The sequence below is a fragment of the Cervus elaphus genome, chromosome 1 (genome assembly GCF_910594005.1).
Source record: "Cervus elaphus chromosome 1, mCerEla1.1, whole genome shotgun sequence".
Classification (NCBI taxonomy): domain Eukaryota; kingdom Metazoa; phylum Chordata; class Mammalia; order Artiodactyla; family Cervidae; genus Cervus; species Cervus elaphus.
In genome coordinates this window covers 88,973,445-88,992,699 of record NC_057815.1, presented here as the reverse complement: position 1 = coordinate 88,992,699, position 19,255 = coordinate 88,973,445, and the positions used below count along the sequence as shown (strand labels likewise).

General features: G+C 53.7%; 1 protein-coding gene across 10 annotated transcripts in view; it reads right to left on the bottom strand.

Annotated features, from left to right (window-relative positions):
• DGKZ (diacylglycerol kinase zeta) overlaps positions 1 to 11,631 on the bottom strand; it is a 43,970-nt gene extending 32,339 nt beyond the window's left edge. For 4 of the 10 annotated variants that reach the window (XR_006342467.1, XR_006342468.1, XM_043910613.1 and 1 more), the window contains exon 1: positions 11,363 to 11,567. Coding sequence is in view for 8 of the 10 variants with exons in the window: in XM_043910613.1 (XP_043766548.1) it covers positions 11,363 to 11,553 (191 nt within the window). In the remaining 2 variants the exon portion in view is untranslated. Of the gene's footprint in view, positions 1 to 1,097; positions 1,289 to 11,362 lie in introns of those variants that run through there. The other 6 variants (XM_043910639.1, XM_043910645.1, XM_043910624.1 and 3 more) reach the window with 5 other exon arrangements.
• Between the last annotated feature and the right edge of the window lie 7,624 nt (positions 11,632 to 19,255).

Genomic DNA, 19,255 nt, shown 5'->3' with positions numbered 1-19,255 from the left:
GAGTGGGTTGCTAGTTCCTCCTCCAGGGGATCTTCCTGACCCAGGGATCGAACCTGTGTCTCCTGTGACTCCTGCCTTGGCAGGTGGATTCTTTACCAGAGTCACCTGGGCTTCGCTCCATATACCTTACTCACCTAGAAGTGTACCTCACAGACATACAAACACACCCCCTCAGACAGCAAAGTGTGTCCTCTTCTAGAGATGAGGAAAACCGCTGGAACTAGAGCAGTCACCTGTGGTTGGCAAGGCCAGCACACACACACTTGAGAATCAGCAGCTCGGGGGCTGCCTCTGATAGCTCCTGCAGGGTGGCCAGGCGGCTGGAGAGTATGGTCTTCTCTCTCCAGCACTGCCACCCTGATGCCCATATGAGGTGCCCGCTGTTTCTGTTAGCACTCCTCTCTGCAAAGCCACATCCTGTGTCACTTCACTTTCACCCTCTCTGGGGTTCTGGCAGCCCATTTTCCAGCCTCAGCCAGCCACATACAGCCAGTGCTGGGAGCTGTGACATGTGGGCAGGCCTGCCTTTTGAAACCAATAGTCACCATCCAGAAGCTCAGAACCTTCTCCCAGCTTCCTTTGAGTTTCCTCCTGGCCTGGACCAGGCATGGGGTACCACCCCCTGGAGTGCTCCCACCAGCAGCAGGTGCCAGAGCAGCAGTGAAATCCCCCAGAGGGCTGGACACGGTCCTCCTCGGGTGCCTGGGACCCTTTGGGAAAGTTTCCCAATGGCTCTGACCAAGCTCTGAGCAGGGAGATCAGAGGCAGCTGAAGACCCTGCTGATTCTGTGCAAAACATCCACTGCCACATTCCTATGGGGGCTTCTCTTCCCAGATCCCGTTGCTGTTAGCTCCCTCGACTCCGCCTTCTGCAAGCTCAGCCCCCTGCCACACTGCCCCCCAGCAATTCCAACATCAGAGCCCCTCTTACGCTGCCAGGAAGCCCTCTGTCCTTTTCTGAGCCTCTGCAGAGCCACCGGACACAGGGAGAGGGGCAACCCCACTTCGGCTGACTCCCCTACCCCAGATAAAAGGCTCATGGAGGGACTGAGGGCCAAAGGTCCCCGTGTCCATTCTCAGGCCGCCCAAGTACCTACTGAGACTGGGGGACCTCGGCTGGGATCTGTGGGACGTCCCAGGAGCGGTAGCGCCACATCTGTCTCAGAGCCCCGGGCCGCTCCCCTTCTTCCGTCGCCAGAAGCTCCGCGGGGCCAAGAGCTGCAGCCTCATCGCAGCCTCCCCCAGTACTGCGGCCGGCCCCCCGTGCGCTCATCCTGCCCGGCGACTCTCTTCCTCTTTCGGCACTTCCTGACCCGGGGGCCCTGCGAGAGGCCGGCCGGCTGCCCCGGAGAGGACCACAGGCCTCGCAGACGCCTTCCGCTGGCCAGGGCAGGAGGCTGGCTGGCAAGAAGGGCTTGCCAGCCCGAGAGGGCGAGAGGCAGGTGAGGACAAGCCCGGCCCAGCAGTCAGGAGACAATACCAAGTCAGAGGCTGCCAGGCAGCCGGCAGGCCTGCCCAGGCTGGGATCTGAACCTCGGCCCCCGTCTGACCTCCCTCTCCGCCTAACAGCTCTGATCTTCACCTCTTGGTCCTGCCGAGGCCGCCCCCTTCATCACCACCACCGGGTGCCCTGGGACCATGCCCAGCCTGCCTGCAGCTCTGTCTCCTCTCAGCCCTGTGAGCACCACACCGCCTAACACAGGGTCAGGCACACAGAATGTGGCGGAGTGGAAAGGTAACTGGAATGGAACTAGATGATGTGGTCCTACATCCTGTTTCTGCCCCTTACCAGCTGTGTACCCTGGTCCGAGAGGTCTGTCTCTCCAAGGTCACCTGAAATCCTTTTAGGAATAAGGTAGGCTATAAATAGATAGACTAGGGAACACTCGTGTCAGGGAGCTTTTTTGAGCCTCTATTTTCTCATCTGTAACGTGGAAGGGGGCACTAGTAATAACTAAGCTCCTGGAGTTTTTTGTTGTCGTTTCTTTGGTAAGTCGCATCCGACTCTGCGACCCCATAGGCTGTAGCCCACCAGGCTCCTCTGTTGGTGGGATTTCCCAGGCAAGAATACCAGAGTGGGTTGCCATTTCCTTCTGCAGGGGATCTTCCCGACCCTGGGATTGAACCAGCGTCTCCTAGTTTTAGGAGGATTAAATAAGAGGCAAAAGGATTTATAAATTAATTCATTCAGTAAACAGTTGCTGAGTGCCTTCTGCGCATCAGGCTCCAGATCAGACTGGACAGCAGTGTGCAAGGAGCACACGCTCTAACCTCATGTTGTTGCTTAAATTCTATTCTAAACAAATCATATATGAAAGAATGTCAGGGGATGAGATGAGATGAGCTACAGAGAAAAATGAAGCCACGGTGAAGGGGGAAGAGGAGGATAATGGAGATGTTCCCTGAAGAGGCAACAGTTGAGAACAGATTCGAATGAATTGAGAGAGTAAAAGATGTGACTTTCTGGGAGAACAGCAGTCCAGGTGGAAGAAGCAGTCAGAGCAAAGACCCTTTGAGTAGGAATGTACTGGATGTGTCTAAAGAATAGCAAAGAGGCCACACTGGGTGGACTTTGAGGCCATTTCTGAGAATTTGCTAAATAAATAGTAAGGCATATATTTACTCTTTATTATTTGGGTTGGTTCTGGGATGGAAATCATACCTTCCTCAAGCACTCTTTAATCATGCTGCTCTATAATTAGTTCTTTAGCTCTATATGTGTTTGTTACCCCAGAAAGGCTGTAAATTTCTCGAGGACAGAAACGGTGTCAGTTCAGGTCAGTTCAATAAATATTGACACTACAGAACCTGCAGACACAGGAATGAATGTACACGGTGCCCTTCCAGCCCTTAGAAACCTCATCTGGGGACTTCCTGGGTGGTCCAGTGGCTCCCAATGCAGGGGGCCAGGGTTTGATCCCTGGTCAGGGAACTGGATCTCACATGTCAGAATTAAAATTCCATGTGCCGCAACAAAGACCCGACACAGCCAAATAAATAAGTAAACAAATATTAATTAAAAAAAGAAAGAAACCTCTGTCCGGGGCTGTAATCACCTTTGTGGCCCTCATGACTGGAACATAACACTTCTCATCAACTATTCGTTTCATAAATCACACTATGTCATGCATAAGTAATACTTGGTAATAATAATAATGATAAATAGCTAATATTTCTTGGACATTACTGTGCCCCAAACCTTTGAATTCCTGTGACAACCTTATGACATAGATCTTGTTATTTCCCCCCTTTGACTGATGGGGAACCTGAGGCACAGAGTGGCTAAGCTCATTTGTCCAAGGGGACCCAGCCTGTGAGTGGTAGAAATAAGACTTTCACCCCCGAGTCGGTACCCGTGAATAAGACATCCTACTGTCCCTGTGGGGTTGGGGACAGAGCCAGGTAATGCCACTGAGGCTTGGCACCCCCTTTCCCAGGGCTTCTGCCTCCAGCCCATCATCCTGCCTCGATCAAGGTGGGTCCTGTGTAAAGCCCCAACAGAGACTCTGCCAGCCAGGCCGAGGCCTGTACTAGAAGGAGGCTGTTGCAGGGCCTTGTCTTCCCCCACCCCCCAGGGATTCTGGAAGTAGCTTGAACAGTTAAACAGAGGAAATGGGGCTGGGCTTGTTTTCAGTGAGGCTTCTGGCAGCCCTGGAGCAGCAGAGAGCAGGAAATGTGACTCCTGGAGGGGAAGCCAGGCAGGCTGGGGACTCTGAGAGATAGAGCAGCCTGGCTGTGGACCACGGTCCCCGCGGGCTTGTACTCACTGAAGCTGTCGGTGCTTTGTAGGTGGGGTGGGGAAGACGAGGCTGGAAGGGACAGGTGCACAGGGCCGGGGAGAATGCCCTTGGCAGTTCCTAGGACAAGGTGTGCCAGCACTGGGGAGCTGGGGACCCCTCAGAATCCACGCAGATACTCACAGGAAGAGGAATCTGGGTAAGAAAATTATTCTGGGCTTGGTCGAGGCCCCAGAGGATGGGGTGTTCTACTTTCCATGGCCTGGATGAGCGAGTGGGAGCTGGGGAAAAGAAATGTACCAGGGCACCAAACACGGAACCCACGGTCTGGACAGTCTCTGCTCTCAAAACCAGCCAAGCCAACCTCCTTGGCCTGACCTTCAGGGCTCCTTATGCTCTGGTTCCTTTCGTTTTGGCCTCTTGGTCCAAGTTTTCCCTGCAGAGATGTTTCTCTCAGCTCACGCCGTGCTGGTGCCTGCCTCTCAGTAAGTTCTCAATAAACATTTCTTCCCTCTTTCTTCACACTTCCTTTAACACGCTGCCCTCACCCCTCCACTCCATTCCGCTTATGCTGCTTCCTTTGCCCCATCTGCCCATAGAGCTTGGCCAATCTGAACCTCCATCTTGCAAAACCCCAGTCCTCAAAGCAAAAAAAAAACAAAAACGGGAAGGTGGAAAGAGTTGGGTCAAACCCCAGAGCTTGCTGTGCAATGCTGGGCCAATCACTTAACATCTCTGGGTTGGACCAGATGGTTTCTAAATCTTGTCCAGTTCTGACAGTTTCATTTGAATCTCCTTCCCTGATCTCCAGGTTTCCACTCATTCATTCATTCATATGACACATATTTTATAAAGACCTACTAAGTGAAAGGGGACGACAGAGGATGAGATGGTTGGATGGCATCACCGACACGAGAGACGTGAGTTTGAGTAGGCTCCGGGAGTTGGTGATGGACAGGGAAGCCTGGCATGCTGCAGTTCACGGGGTCGCAAAGAGTCGGACACGACTGAGAGTCGGACATGACTGAGCGACTGAAGTGTCGAGTGCTGCTCTAGAGTTAGTCCTCCTACCCCACTGATGTCTCTCTGACATTCATCTTTTTTTCCCCCAGATACTCCTCCATTATATGACTTTTTCTGCATATGCAGTCTTATCTCCTTACAGGATTCCTGACCCCAGTGTTGCTTCTGGCTCTGTGCTGGATGCATAGGATGTGCTTAGTAACTTCCTATGGAAGTTGAAATGAGCTGAATATAGGAGCCCAACAGGCGGAGCAGAGGGAGGGAGCTGGCTTCCTGTTTGCATGAGTGGCTGTGGTGAGACATGGGGGATTTTTGGAGCCCATGTCCCTTCCCAGCAGCTAAGTCTGTGATCCAGGTACCTGCCGGAGTCCTTGGGAGCAAGCTAGAGCCCCAAAACACCTGCCGATCCACAGAGGAGACAGATGTACCTGAGCTGGGCTGCAGGTGCTGCTGGCTAGTGACAGATGGAATTTTGATTAGGCTCCTTCTGGGTAGCCTCATTAAAGTCATGTGTGGGAGGAAATCTGGAGGAGGGCCTGGGGGCCCTTTCCCACTGGGGCAAGAGAGCTGTGAATATAGCACAGGTGGCTCCAGAGTCATGGGTGGTCTCTCACACCACGATCTCTCTTGGAAACTGTCCTTGGGCACCTCCCAGGTGCCCAGGCTGGGGGAGGTGGGGAGAGGGGCCTAGGTGTCTGTGCCCTTGCTTGGGGTTAGCTGGATCTGCCCTCAGGAGCTTCCTGCTGCTTCCAGCCTGGATGGTAGCACCAGACCCCTCAGGGCAAGATAAGCAGGTCCTTCAAGCCTCTCATCCCCATCTGTTGGATCACAAGCTCTGATTGCAGAACCACCTCCCAGCCCCCACACCCCTCTGCTATTATGCCTCCCAGGGATCTGTGCACTTAGTATAGACCCCAGAAGGAAAGATCCCCAAGGATGAATGTCCAGGCCTTGGAAGCCTGACAAAGGGCTTTGGAGTGAAACTGACCTGAGTCTGGATGCTGGCTCTCCCAGTTACTGACTGTGGGATCTTAGCACATTGCTTAACGTCTCTGAGGCTCAGTTTCTCATCTGTAAGATGCTGCCCAGTGGTCCTCGGATTCTCCCTCACTCTATGAATCCTGATTAGCCGTCCTTCCCCAAACATCCATAGACCAAGAACCCTGGTTAAGCACAGAGGGGCCCAGCAGAAAACAAATCTGTTCCCAGTGCCTTCTCTACCCACTTTGTGCACCCTCGAAGACACATTTCCTCCCTAGCCTGTGCTAAATTTGTCTTTGAGACCTGGATCCTTGAGGGCTTCTCTCAATGCTCTGATCTGCAACAGCACCAATGGAAGTGAAAATGAGACTCCAGCTCAGGCTTCCTGATGCCTTTTCAGCAGCACAGCAGAGAAGAACCTGTTCCAATGCATCTGCTGGAACTGGTCTTCCAGCTCCCCTCCAGAAAGGCCGCTGGTGCAAGAGGTGGGGGACATGGGATGCTGAGGGGGCCTGTCTCAAGCACCCTGGGCCAAAATAGGGTCTGATAAGGCCCACTTTCTGGAATCCCAATCCCGACACAGCTGCCTTCGCGATAAGCCTGGCCCCACCTCTGGGCACAGCCCTCCCTGCCGGCCTTTGACTCACTAGTCAGCAAGAACCTCAGGTCCCTGAGGGGAGGAAGGAGTTCCGGGCTGGGCCTGGGCCCCCGCCCTTCCCAAAGGAAGGAAAATGATAGACCCCCCAGCTTCCGGCTTCCTCTGGCAGTGGGCCCCCTCCTTCAGCTCCAGCTCAGCTCTCTGCCCCCGGTTTTTGCATTTTTAATTCAGGACAGAATGTGATCTCTTGCAGCTCCTTGCTTTATCCTGTTGCTATTTAAATTACAAATCGGCCCCATCTCCCTGTCACTCTTGGGTTATTTTTAGCTTCTGGTAAATAGCAGCAGGGAGAGTCGGATCAGGTGCCCCTCCCTCGAGGAGCTTTGTACCCGCAGTCCCATGCCCACAGCAGGGGGCACCCTCCCCTGCCAGCTGGCACCCCTGATCTCTTCCCCCCAGCCTCTCTGTAGGGGTGGAGGGGGCGGGGTGAGGACTACAGTCTGGGGACATGCACACATGCTCAATATTTGCTCTTGCACTCAGTTGCTCAGTCATCTCCGACTCTTTGTGACCCCATGGACAATAGCCCGCCAGGCTCCTCTGTCCCTGGGATTCTCCAGGCAAGAATGCTGGAGGGGGCTGCCATTTCCTCCTCCAGAAGATCTTCCCGACCGAGGGATCAAACCCGCACCTCTTGTGTCTCCTGCATTGGCAGGTGGATTCTTTACCACGAGCGCCACCTGGAAAGCCCTCCCTTTGTTGAACTCTCACTCCCGGTCTCACCAAGCATCCATTGTTCCAGGCCAACCTTGTTAAGGGACGTTTCTGGCCTGCCCTGCACCCTCAACCCACAAGGAGATCCAGCTAGAGAGGGTAGAAGATCTAACTTCCGTCTCACTCCTGCTAAAAGTCAGGAACTTTACATGTCTTATTTCATCTTGCCAGCCACCTTCTGGTACAGGTATTACTGTTCCCATTTTCCATAGAGGAAATGAGGTCAGAGGTGAAAGTGATTTACCCAGCTAGGAAGCGGCAGAGCTGGAATTCGAATCCAGATTTCTCTGACCCTGTCTCTCTCAGTGCAATGCATGTGCCAATTTGCTCAATGCCCAGGTTTGTTCCTAATGCCCACCATCAGCTGTCTTTCCCAAGTGTTCGTCTCATGCCCATCTGCTGGATCAGGGGTTGGCAAACTATGGCCAGTGGACTACATCTGGCCCGCTGCCTGATTTTGTGGGGCTGTGAGCTAAGAATGGTCTTTACAATTTTAAGTGGTTGGAAAAAAAAGCTAAAGAATAATATTTGTGACAGTAGAAATCATATGAAATTTAAAGTTCAGTGCCTATAAATAGTTTTACTGGAATCCAGTCACGTTCATTGGTTTCCATATTGTGTATGGCTGCGTTTGCAGTGATGGCAGAGCAGAGCTACAGGACCATGTGACCTGCAAAGCTGGAAATATTTACTGCCTGGCCCTGGACTGAATCATACTTCTGTCAAGAGAAGAATGTTATCTCATACATGTATCTCATACAGCGTCTGGCCCAGGGTCAGCTCCAGACAGAGGTGCTGGTACTCCTTTAAGGTCTTTCTAGGGCCACGACTGATGCTGGGAAAGATTGAAGGCAGGAGGAGAAGGGGACGACAGAGGATGACATGGTTGGATGGTATCACCGACTCAGTGGACATGGGTTTGAGTAAACTCCGGGAGTTGGTGGTGGACAGGGAGGCCTGGCGTGCTGCAGTCTGTGGGGTCACAAAGAGTCGGACACAACTGAGCAACTGAACTGACTGATTGAGGGCCACAGCAGCATCCAGTAAGGGAATGCCCCTGCCAGCCACACCCCCAATGATCCAGCTCACTTTTTACCTTTTGTCTATCTCCTCCAGCTTCTCTATAGGTAAAGCCTGTGGTTTCCAAACCTACCTGACTATCAGAATTATTGGGGAAGGTTTTTCTTTTCCACCCATTTTACTATTTTAAATTCTTTTTGTTTATTTTAATCTTATTTATTTACTTATTTGGCTGTGCCGAGCCTTAGTTGCAACATGTGGGATCTAGTTCCCTAGATCGAGTCTGGACCCCCTGCATTGGCAGCACGGAGTCTTAGGCACTGGACCACCTAGTAAAGTCCCACCTGGGGAAGGTTTTTAAAAGTCGAGATGCCCAGACCCAAGCCCAGACCCTCTGTATCAGGATCTCTAGGGAGGGCTTTAGAAATAATTTTAAAAGAGATCCTCAGCTGATCTGGGGTCTGGGATCCACTGGGCTTATCTCCAGAGGTTCAAGTTCTGCATCTTCTGACTGGTCCTTTCAGGCCAAAGCCAGTGTCTCTTATACCCCTGGCTTCCCCTAGGCTGGAGGCCACCCTCCAGTGGGCCTTGAGCTCAGTCCTTGAGTGCCTGGGAGTTTTCCTCAGGCCCAGAGGCAGAAACAAGGTGTCCTCCCACTTCCCTCCCCGCCAAGAGTTTCTCCTGCCAGAAACCTGCCGCCTCTTCCATCCCCGTGAAGCAGCTGCCAGGGCTGCTTCCAGCCCACACCCCCGGAGCTGCTGCGGGGTGGAAGGGAACCTATTTCCCAGAAACCCCCATGGCCCTAAAAGCTCCTACTGTCCTGCTGAAAACCCCCGTCCTCACTGACGTCAGAGGCAGCCAGGCCTGATCCCACTTCCGCTGCCACCCCTCGCCCTCGAATTTTTTTGCCCCCGCATTTCTGTTTAAAAGCCTTTTCTCTCTGTGAATGGCTTTCAACTGCTTTTCTTAGCAGCTCCTCACAGCAGGGTGGGAGGTTTAGCTGCGCGCCAGAGCTGCAGGGAACTGCAGGCAGGCGGAGCAGGTGGAAAGGCCCATGGCGGGCCTGAGCTCTGGCCAGCCCCCGGCGGCCTGGACGACAGTCACAGGGGAGGGCTAAGTCCTCCCACTGGGGTCCCGTGGGTGGACCTGGGCCCTGTCTCTTTCTCAGGGCTTCCTCCACCCTTCTTGCCCTGACGCTCTGTCCTGCCCTGGTCCTAAGACAAGACTTCTGGCCTTGCCTCCGGGTGTGAGGAGGCGCCTCACTTGATCTGTCCAGGTGTGGTGACAGCTGGAGTCCTCCATGGTGCTATTTTCTGCAGCCTTCACACAGGTGACCCAGAGGTCTCCCCATCTCCCCATCCTTTCACAGTCAGAGGGGAGCCACAGCTTGGTGACCCTGCGTCCTTAGTGACGAGAGGCCTCAGGTTTGGGCTGGGGAGCGCCCTCCACTCAGGAGCCGCCCTGGGCTAATCCCAGCCCTCGTGTCTGTCTCCGAGTGTGTGTGTTCCCGCATAGCATCTTCTCGGCCCTTGGGTCATTCTCTGCCTCCATCCCCCTAAGCCTCTACTCCACACTGGCTTCCTTTTCAGCTCCAGATGCTGTTCAGTCCTGACCCACAACTTAAGGAAAACCTTGGGTCACTCTCTTATGTCACAGGTGAAGAACTGAGACCCAGAGAGAGAGAGAGAGAGAGAGAGAGAGTGTGTCTAGGTTAAGGACACAACGCAAGTCACTGCCAAAAGTGGGAATACAAGCCAGGCCTCCCGACTCCCAGAGTAATATTTCTTCCATTCGATGCCCCATCACCCATCAGTCTCTTTGTTCTCTCTCCTCTGCCAGGAGACTTTCAGGGGCCCCTCTCTCTGCAACTAGGGGACAGATGATACCCTTCTCTCAGCACGGTGTTCTAGAAGAACTCGGAACTGTAGTCCAGGGTACCTTTGATTCCTTTCAGGCCTCAGACGGTAAAAGTAGGGCCATGGGAACCTCACCTCCTGCCCCATTTATTCTGAGCATCTCACTTCATGGTGGTGGTGAAGTCCCCTCCCCTCATCTCTCATCTCCCCCCCGATGGTTTCATAGCCATTAAAAATACTGGAGTCCAGGACTTCCCTGGTGGCCCAGTGGCTAAGTCTCTGCACTCCCAAAGCAAGGTGGCCTGGGTTTGACTCTTGATCAGGGAACTAGATCTCACATGCCGCAACTAAGACCCAGTGCAGCCAAATAAATAAACGTAAATATATGTTAAAAAGAAACTGGAGTCCTTCAAGCTCCCAGGACTGGTCAGTTTTAGGATATACCTTCCCAGAAGCCCCAGGGAGGAGCAGGGCAGCCTCACACATCCCAAGTCCTCGGGGTTGTGAACAGAGATATTTGTCCCCTCTAACCAGGCTGATGGTTTCAAGGACTGCAGATACCTTCATGTCCCTGCCGGACCCCCCAAAGGTCACTCTGAGCCAGGGGCTTTTGAGAGGGGCAGCAAGTCCTGGTTGAGGCTGTGGTCTGGGAGATGGGGATGATAAGGGCTGTCCTCCACCCCGCTCTCATCCCTTCTCTGTGTAACTTACCCACCCTTTCTTGAGGAGCGGTCCTCCCCCACCCCATCCCAAATCAGAGAAGTGGTCCCTGGGGCCCACTGCTCCAGCTGATTCCTCCGGGCACAGGTGAAGGTAGGGTGGGAGGGCAAGTTTCAGTCTGCCTCCGGGATGCCACGGAGGATCTGCATAGGCAGAGGGGTCCACAGGGGGGTTCCTTCCCTTTCTCTAGGCAGCAGGGTCTCAGCCATGGTGGCAGGGAGGGCATCTCAGTCACTTCCACAGGCCAGCGCCTAGCACAGGGTCAGCCCCCAGGAAAGCTCAAGTAACACCTATTGAATGAAGGGGGGGTCCCTCTTTCCCCCAGAAGAAGGGCTGGGGGCATCACCTGGGTCTCCCCAGCAGACAGAGGTTTGTAAGGATCATATCTTGATTATTTTCCCCCCTCAGCGCCCAGTACAGAGCCTGACACGCAATTGGCGTCAGTAACTCCACGTTGAATGAACAGGGCTTTCACTATTACACGTTCATTAGAGGAAGGGCCGCAGAAGCTCCCCCGTGGACACAGACGACAGAGACCCCCTGGTAGTCGATTCTGAACCCCCAGGGCCTGCCAGGCAGGTGCCCCATGAGTCTTGATGGAAGGTGGGGGTGGTCCCAAGCGGTGGGTTCCCCTCTGCCCGCATCCTCCTTACCTGTAAGACACCTGTTTCCTTAGGTGCATCTGGCGGAACCGCTCCTCCACCGGGGGTCCGGCGGCCCCGCTCCGGGGTGCCTCGGCCTCCTGGCCTCGCCGGCAGCGCCTTCGCACCACCTCCTCCTCGGCCGCCCGGCCGCCGCCAGCCCCGTCCCCGCGGGGCCCTCCGCCGCCCGGCCCCTCGGCCATCCTGCGGCCGCCCGCTTCCCGCGGCTCCGGCGGCCTTTCGGGGTTCCCTGCTCAAGTTCAGTCTCCCTTCCTTCCGAGCCCGGGGCCGCGAGGCGGGGGTTGGGGGGTGGGGAGCGCGCGGTCCCGCACGTCCCTCCCGACGTCAGGGGCTCAGACGGCTGCTGGGCGCCGCGCCCGACAAGGGCCGGCGGGGAGCCACCCGCGCCCCTCGGGGGAGCGGTCTTGGTGGGTGTCAGGGTGCTGCGTGGTGAGCGCTGGGGGCGCCCCCCGGACGGCTGGAGCCCGAGCCCGGGCGCCGAGCGCGCTCCTGCAGCCACAGCCGCTGCCGCGCACCCGGACTGTCACCTTAGAGACACCCGCCCGCCCGCGGGGTACAGGGGAGGGCGCCGCCCCGCCGCTCCAGCCCGGCTCGGGCACCGGAGGAGCGAGCCCGGCCCGGCCGCGGCGGGCACGAACCCGGCTCTGGGCGCCCGCCAAAGCCCACCCCCCGGCCCCCTCCCCTGTACCCCGCCGCCTGGCAGCTGCCAATCAAAGGCCCGCCCGTCACTCAGCGGCAGTGATGCACCCCCCTCGGCCCGCGCTTTCCGGCTTCGGCATTCGCCGCGGCGGCGGGCAGGTTGGGGGGGGCGGGGTGGGAGATGTTGGCGGGGGCGGTGACACGAGCTGGCTTTAACCCCGTCGGTGCCACGGGACTTGAGAGACCCAATTAGATTTGAAGAAGGGGCGCAAGAAGGGCAACAAGGGCCAGGATGCCTTGAATTTGAGGATGGACTTGATTGCAGGTAAAGTGTTAGCTCTCTAGGCCTAGCTCTCCGCTGAACCCTGCCCAGATGCCAGAGGGTGTGGGATGGAGAGCCTGCAGCCTCCTGTGGCCTGTCCCCTGAAAGCCCTGGGCCAGGGTCTCCCAGAAGATTGAATCCATCTCTGGGTCGGGAGAGGGGAGAACCCAGCTCAGGAAGGAAAGACTAGAGGTCTCTTTGAGGTTCATCTTCTTCTCCCTGGAAATCCCATGGTTCCTCCTTGCAGCATCTCCTCTTGTCCTTGGATGTTCTGCACTTGAACCTTTTGTCTGGGTGATGGCAGGACCTGGGGTAACTTCTCAGATCTAATGCCTCCTATCCACTACCCTAGACTCATCTTTCTGAAGTTGACCTTTTGATCTCGGGTGGCCTGCAACGGCTTGGAGTGGGGCTTGGGTTCCCCGCCAGAGATTGGAGCTGCTGGATTACGGCAGTGAAAGCACCAGATCTTAGCCCCTAGACCAGTGATCAGTGCCAAGCGCCCTCACCCAAGACAGACAGTATCGAAGCAAGTGGAGTATTTATTAAAAGGAAAAGAGTACAGTACTTGTGGGTAGACACACGGGCAGACTAGAGGAAGAGTCCCTGAGTCGTGCCCCGTGGCAGTTTGAGTTACTTGTATGGGGTGTTTCTCCTGGGTTTCCTTTGGCCAATCATTCTGATTTGCCTGGTTCACAGTCCATATTTGGCAGATCTCAAGATCTTTGAATGTGTGCACACGCATCTCTTGGCCAAGGTGGATTCTACCGCAGAGGCTATTGGTAGAACATCCCTTGACATAACTCACGTTTTGACCTCCAAGGAGCCTTTTCTGCACCTGTGTAGTCTAAGAGGTCTCCTGACTTCGAGAACGAGAAATATGTGGTCTGGGCAGGGCCTAGCTGCCTCTCTTAATTGTCTGGCTATTCTCCTCTTGGAGTTTCGGTCCACAGGGAATGAATCTCCAATCGCTTTACCCTGGGGGAGCGGGGGGCCCAATCTACCTCCAGCCTCACTTTGACCACAGCATTTACTCTCCCTCTGCAGTATTTAGTGCCCGCCCCACCTCACCCGTACTTAGCCTGGCATTCAAGGCCTGCCTTCACCTCCCCACATCCTATTCTCCGATTCCATCCATTTCCTGCCACTCATCTGTGCTCCATATTCTGGGAGTTGGCATCAGCCCTGTATAGCATCGTTCATCTGAAATCTTCTGTTGCTGTACTTCAAATTTGGAGGATCCGCTGAAATGCCTCCACCTCTAGGAAGTCTCCCTGGATGGCTTCAGCTGAAAGGCACTCTTTTTCTTCCCAGGCCCCATTGCCCTCTGTACCTGGTATCTAGTCTAGTGTGTCTGATCTCTCCCCGCTGACTGTGAGCCCCGGAAGGTGGGAGGGACCAGACTCTCAGAGGTAGAGAAGGGATTACAGAGGGGGAGAGCTGTGCTGCTCAGGGCTCCTCCGACTCTCACCAGCCCTACAGTGGCCGTCCTGCTCTGCGCCTTTGCTCCTGTTGTTCCCATTGCTGGCAGTATGTCCCTTTCTCTGAAATCCTGCCCATCTGTCCAAGGCCATTCTCGCATGCCACATCCCCCATAAGGCCCTCCCCGACCCTCCACTACAGACGTCTGCCTCCTACAGCCCCGTAACTGCTTCCTGGGCCCCTCTCCGGGCATTCCCCTTCACCCTCTAACAATAACTAACATCTCATTTGATTCTTACCACAAGCCCGGGTGGTAGATGCTATCGCTTCCTCCATGTTACAGATGAGGACCCTGAGATGTCATTCAAGTGATTTATTTGCTCCAAGATGGCTCAGGTGAGGTGAGTGAGTGGTGAGCCAGGGTTTAAATCTAGGTCTTTTGGCCCCAGAACTCATGCCGTTTTCCGCTCCCCACGGGCTGCCTGCCACACAGTAACAGCCTCACGTTGGCCTGTTTCCCTCATCTTTAAATGCCCCAAAGGCAGCGCCTCCATTCTGCCTTCCCCGTCTCTTCTGGTCTATCAATTCCATCTTGGATGAATGGAATAAATGGAATTGCATTAAGCATCTTGACCACTGGGGAGCTTGCATTGGAAAGCCAAGTTCTAAAGAAGTCCTGTCTCAGGGTAGGGGGGGTGAGGGAGGCAGGTAGAGGGGAGTGGGGGGGAGGTGAGGCCCTTGAGAGCTCCTCCCTGCCCCCACATCTTTGCCCCTGAGATGGCCCCTAGGATTGCTAATTTTCCAAACAGCCAGGCCCGGGGTAGCTTGGATTTGACATTCCCTCACAGCTGCTTAGCTGCTGAGTTTCCAGGTGGGTTTTTTGGTCGACTCTTTGCCCAGCTCTCCCCTCTCAATCCTTTTTAAATGGAAGCTTCTCCCCTCTGTCCTCACACCTCCCCGACTTAGGACCAGCTGCTGACTGCATCATTTTTTAGCTGTGTGGCTCTGCCCTCTTCCCAAGAATCCAAGGGAAAAACGAAAGGCCCCCTCCCCCACCACCAGCCTGACCTCCTCGCTCGCCTCTGCACTCAGAAAATAATAGCTAATGCCTTTTGAGTGTTTGCTGCCTAACTGACCTTGTGTTAAGAACTTCGTGGGCAAGCTTTCAGTTATCCCTCCCAGCAGCTTTATGAGGGTGGGTACTATTTTACAGACGAGGATGCTGAGGCTTTGAGAGGTTTGGTCGTTTGCCAAGGTCATACACAGAAGTGAAGCAGGAATGTCAGACGCACGCTCTTAACTGTCACTCTGATGACCAAGAGATTCAGGCTTCTTTGGAGGTGAGTTCCTAGCCTGTCTCCTCCCTCCCAGTGCCCCAAGGGGCACCTGTTACCCTCGTCAAATAGGTGCCCCATTTGGTCAGATGGCTTCTGGGGTGGTCCACTCTCCGGAATTGGAGCCTTGCCCCAGCCCATCCCAGCTCCGGGGCATCACTCACAGCTGCTCTCTATGCTGCCAGAGCTTTGGTTTCCAGGTGTAACAAAGGGTTTGTTGTGGCAATCTGAGCAGGGTGACTGGCCTCAGGAAAGCCACCACGTGTGTGTGTTTGTGTGTGTGTGTGGGGGGGCAGTGCCAGCTGCCAGGGCTGACAATACAGTGTGAAGGCTGCAGCTCCATCCCTGGGGACATACTGGGGAGGGGCCCCCTTGGGGACAGTGACACAGTGCTGAGGAGGCGGGGTGTCAACAGGTGGCTTGCACGCGGGAGGTAACCCTGCTTCCCGACACAGGCGGGGAGGACTGTCTGGGATGGATGGACATAGGGTCACGACTGCAGATGACCACACTTTGACCCGCTTGCCAAACCCTGGGCTCCAGGAAGCCCCAGTATGCTTGGGTCTTGTGCCAGATTAAGAGCTGGGTTGGGGGGAAGGAAGGTGGAAGAGGTGCTGGGGTGAGAGCTGCAGAGCCGGAGGGGAACATGAGCTCTGAAGCCAAACAGATCTGTCTTCTTTTTGCAGTTTTCTTTCTTTGTTTACGTTTGGCTGTGCCAGGTCTTCATTGCTGCGAGGGCTTTTCCCTAGGTGTGGCGAGCCGGGCTCCTCTCTGCTTGGGGTGCGCTGGCTTCTCTTTGCTGCGACTCTTCATGTTGCAGAGGACAGGTTCGAGGGCGTGTAGGGTCGGTAATTGTGGCTCATGGGCTCAGTGGCTCCTCTGCATGTGGGATCTTTCCAGATCAGGGATCTTGAACCCGTGTCTCCTGCCTTGGCAGGTGGAGTCTTTACCACTGAGCCAGCAGGAAAGCCCCAGCCCTGTCTTCAAATACCCACTTTGCCACTTACTAGCTGTTTGACCTTGGTCAAGTCATTTGACCTCTCTGAACCTCACGTTCTTCAGTTTTAAAAAAATGCTCACCCTTTAGGATTATTTTGATTCCTAACTGGGGCTTGTAAAGTTCTCAGTCCAATGCCTGGCAGATGGCCACAAATCAATAATGAGAGGATGCTAGATTTCAAGCCCTTTGCTATCAGGAGCTGGGTCTTATTTGTGCCCCAAGGTAGCATTGTTCCATGCATGTGAGAGACACCCTATAATTATTTGTGGGTCCCATTCTTCTGAGCAACTATTTCAAACTTTGCCCCTCGCCCCCCAGTGCAGCTCCCATGCTCCCCATTGTCTTGTCCTCAAACTTCACAGTCATAGGGGGTCTCCCTCAGTTTCCTGTCTCTCCATGTTCTTCAGTCACACAGTGCCCTCCATTTCTATCTAGGCTTCTCCAGGCCAAAGTGGATCTCTCTACCTGCTCCCTGGATCCCTTCCTTTCCTCCACTCCCACTTCCCATCAGCCATCATCTTCCCTCTCTGTTGACTCCTTGTCTTCTAGAGATATTGTTGTTCTCCGGTTGCTCAGTCCTCTCCGACTCTTTGTGACCCCATCAGCTGAAGCATGACAGGCTTCCCTGTCCTTCACCATCTCCCGGAGTTTGCTCAAACTTGTGTCCGTTGAGTTGATGATGCCATCCAACCGTCTCATCCTCTGTCGTCCCCTTCTCCTCCTGCCCTCAATCTTTCCCAGCATCAGGGTCTTTTTCAATGAGTTGGCTCTTCGTGTCAGGTGGCCAAAGCACTGGAGCTTCAGCTTCAGCATCAGTCCTTCCAATGAACATTCAGGCTTGATTTCCTTTAGGATTGACTGGCTTGATCTCCTTGCTGTCCAAGGGACTCTCAAGGGTCTTCTCCAGCACAAGTTTGAAAGCATCGATTCTTTGGTGCTCAGCCTTCTTTATGGTCCAGCTCTCACATCCAGACATGACTACTGGAAAAACCATAGCTTTGACTATATGGACCTTCGCTGGCAAAGAGATGTCTCTGCTTTTTAATACCTGTCTAGGTTTGTCATAGCTTTTCTTCCCAGGAGCAAGTGTTTTTTTAATTTGAAGGCTGCAGTTACTGTTCACAGTGATTTTGGAGCCCAAAAAAAGTCTGTCATTGTTTCCATTTTTTCCCCACCGATTTGCCATGAAGTGATGGGACTGGATGCCATGATCTTCTTTTTTTGAAAGTTGAGTTTAAGTCAGCTTTTTCTTTCTTTTTTTTTTTTCCCTATGTGAATCTTTTTTTTTTTTTTCCAATTTCTCCTTTATTATTATTTTTTTTCCAGTGGGTTTTGTCATACATTGATATGAATCAGCCATAGATTTACACGTATTCCCCATCCCGATCCCCCCTCCCACCTCCCTCTCCACCCGATTCCTCTGGGTCTTCCCAGTGCACCAGGCCCGAGCACTTGTCTCATGCATCCCACCTGGGCTGGTGATCTGTTTCGCCATAGATAATATACATGCTGTTCTTTCGAAACATCCCACCCTCACCTTCTCCCACAGAGTTCAAAAGTCTGTTCTGTACTTCTGTGTCTCTTTTTCTGTTTTGCATATAGGGTTATCGTTTAAGTCAGCTTTTTCACTGTCCTCTTTCACCTTCATCAAGAGGCTCTTTTGTTCCTCTTTGCTTTCTGCATTATTATCTGCATATCTGTGTTATCATCTGCATATCTAGGTTGCTGCTATTTCTCCCTGGCAATCTTGATTCCAACTTGTGACTCATCCAGCCTGGCATTTCACATGATATACTTGGCATAGAAGTTAAATAAGCAGGGTGACAATATACAGCCTTGACATACTCCTTTCCCAATTTTGAACCAGTCTGGGGTTCCATGTCCGGTTCCAACTGTTGTTGCTTCTTGACCTGCATACAGATTTCTCAGGAGGCAGGTAAGGTGGTCTGGTATTCCCATCTCTTTAAGGAATTTCCTCAGTTTGCTGTGGTCCACACGGTCAAAGGCTTTAGCGTAGTCAGTGAAGCAGAAGATGTTTTTCTAGAATTAATAGTGGCCATCTCTCCCTCGTCTGAAAGAGCAGTCCCAAAGTGCTCTTGATCGCCACTACATCCCCTCTTGATGCCACCCTTGGTGACATGTGTTCACTGCGTCCCCCGTCTGCTTCAGTCTTCACATCCATCCCACCTGTTCTCATTTCCACCCCGGTCTCCCTTCTGGCCCAGTTCTCCCCTACACAGCTCCAGCCACAGCCACCGGTGACCTCATTATCAAAGCAAATGGACACCTTGTCTTCTGATCTCTCCCAGCCTCTCAGACGGTATCTGACAGCTGTGAGCTCCACTCCCAGAAGCTCTCTGCATCAGTTTCCGAGACACTCACCTCTCTCAGTTTTTCTCCCCTCTCTGACCATTCCTGCACAGCCTTCTCATTTACTCCCCTTCTTCCACCATCTCTTAATGTCCACCTTCCCTGTAGTTCCGCCCCAAGTCTCTTTTCCCTTTACGCAGATCCAAGATTTTAACATACCACCTGGATGCTGACAATTTCCTAATCTCCGCCTGGGATCCTTCTCCGCCAAGTCCTAGACTTGCATGCTAATGTGAACTCTCTACAGGCAGCTCAAATGCAAGATGTGCTAAAGTGAGTTCTTTTTCTTTCCAAACCTGCTCCTCCTCCGGCATTCCCTGTCTCAGCAAACGGTCTTATCTGCCACCATGGCCTCGAAGTCAGACATCTAGATGTCATGCCAGGCTCCAGCCTCACTCTTGCACCCCACAGCCAATTTGATGTCAAAGCCTGTTGATAATTCCCTCTAATTATCTCCAGAATCTGTCTTATCTTTTCTCTATCCCCCTAGAGCCCCAGGACAGGCAAATCTGATTATTTCACTCTCTGGTTTAAAAACATTCAGTAACTCTCTATCACCTTCAGGATAAAATACTTTTTTTTTCTTTAGATCCCTGCAAGGGCCATACTTTCCATCAGGGCCAGGAGGAGGTTGAGGCAAGTGTGATACTTTGGAGTGCCACATTTAAGGAGGTGCTCATTCCCAGGGCTGTACAAGTGCCTCCTTAAATTTTGCACCCTAACCACCCCTTTGCCTCACCCCAGTCCTAGCCCTGCTTTTCATGGCTACATGTCTGCATGATATTCTCTGCACCCCA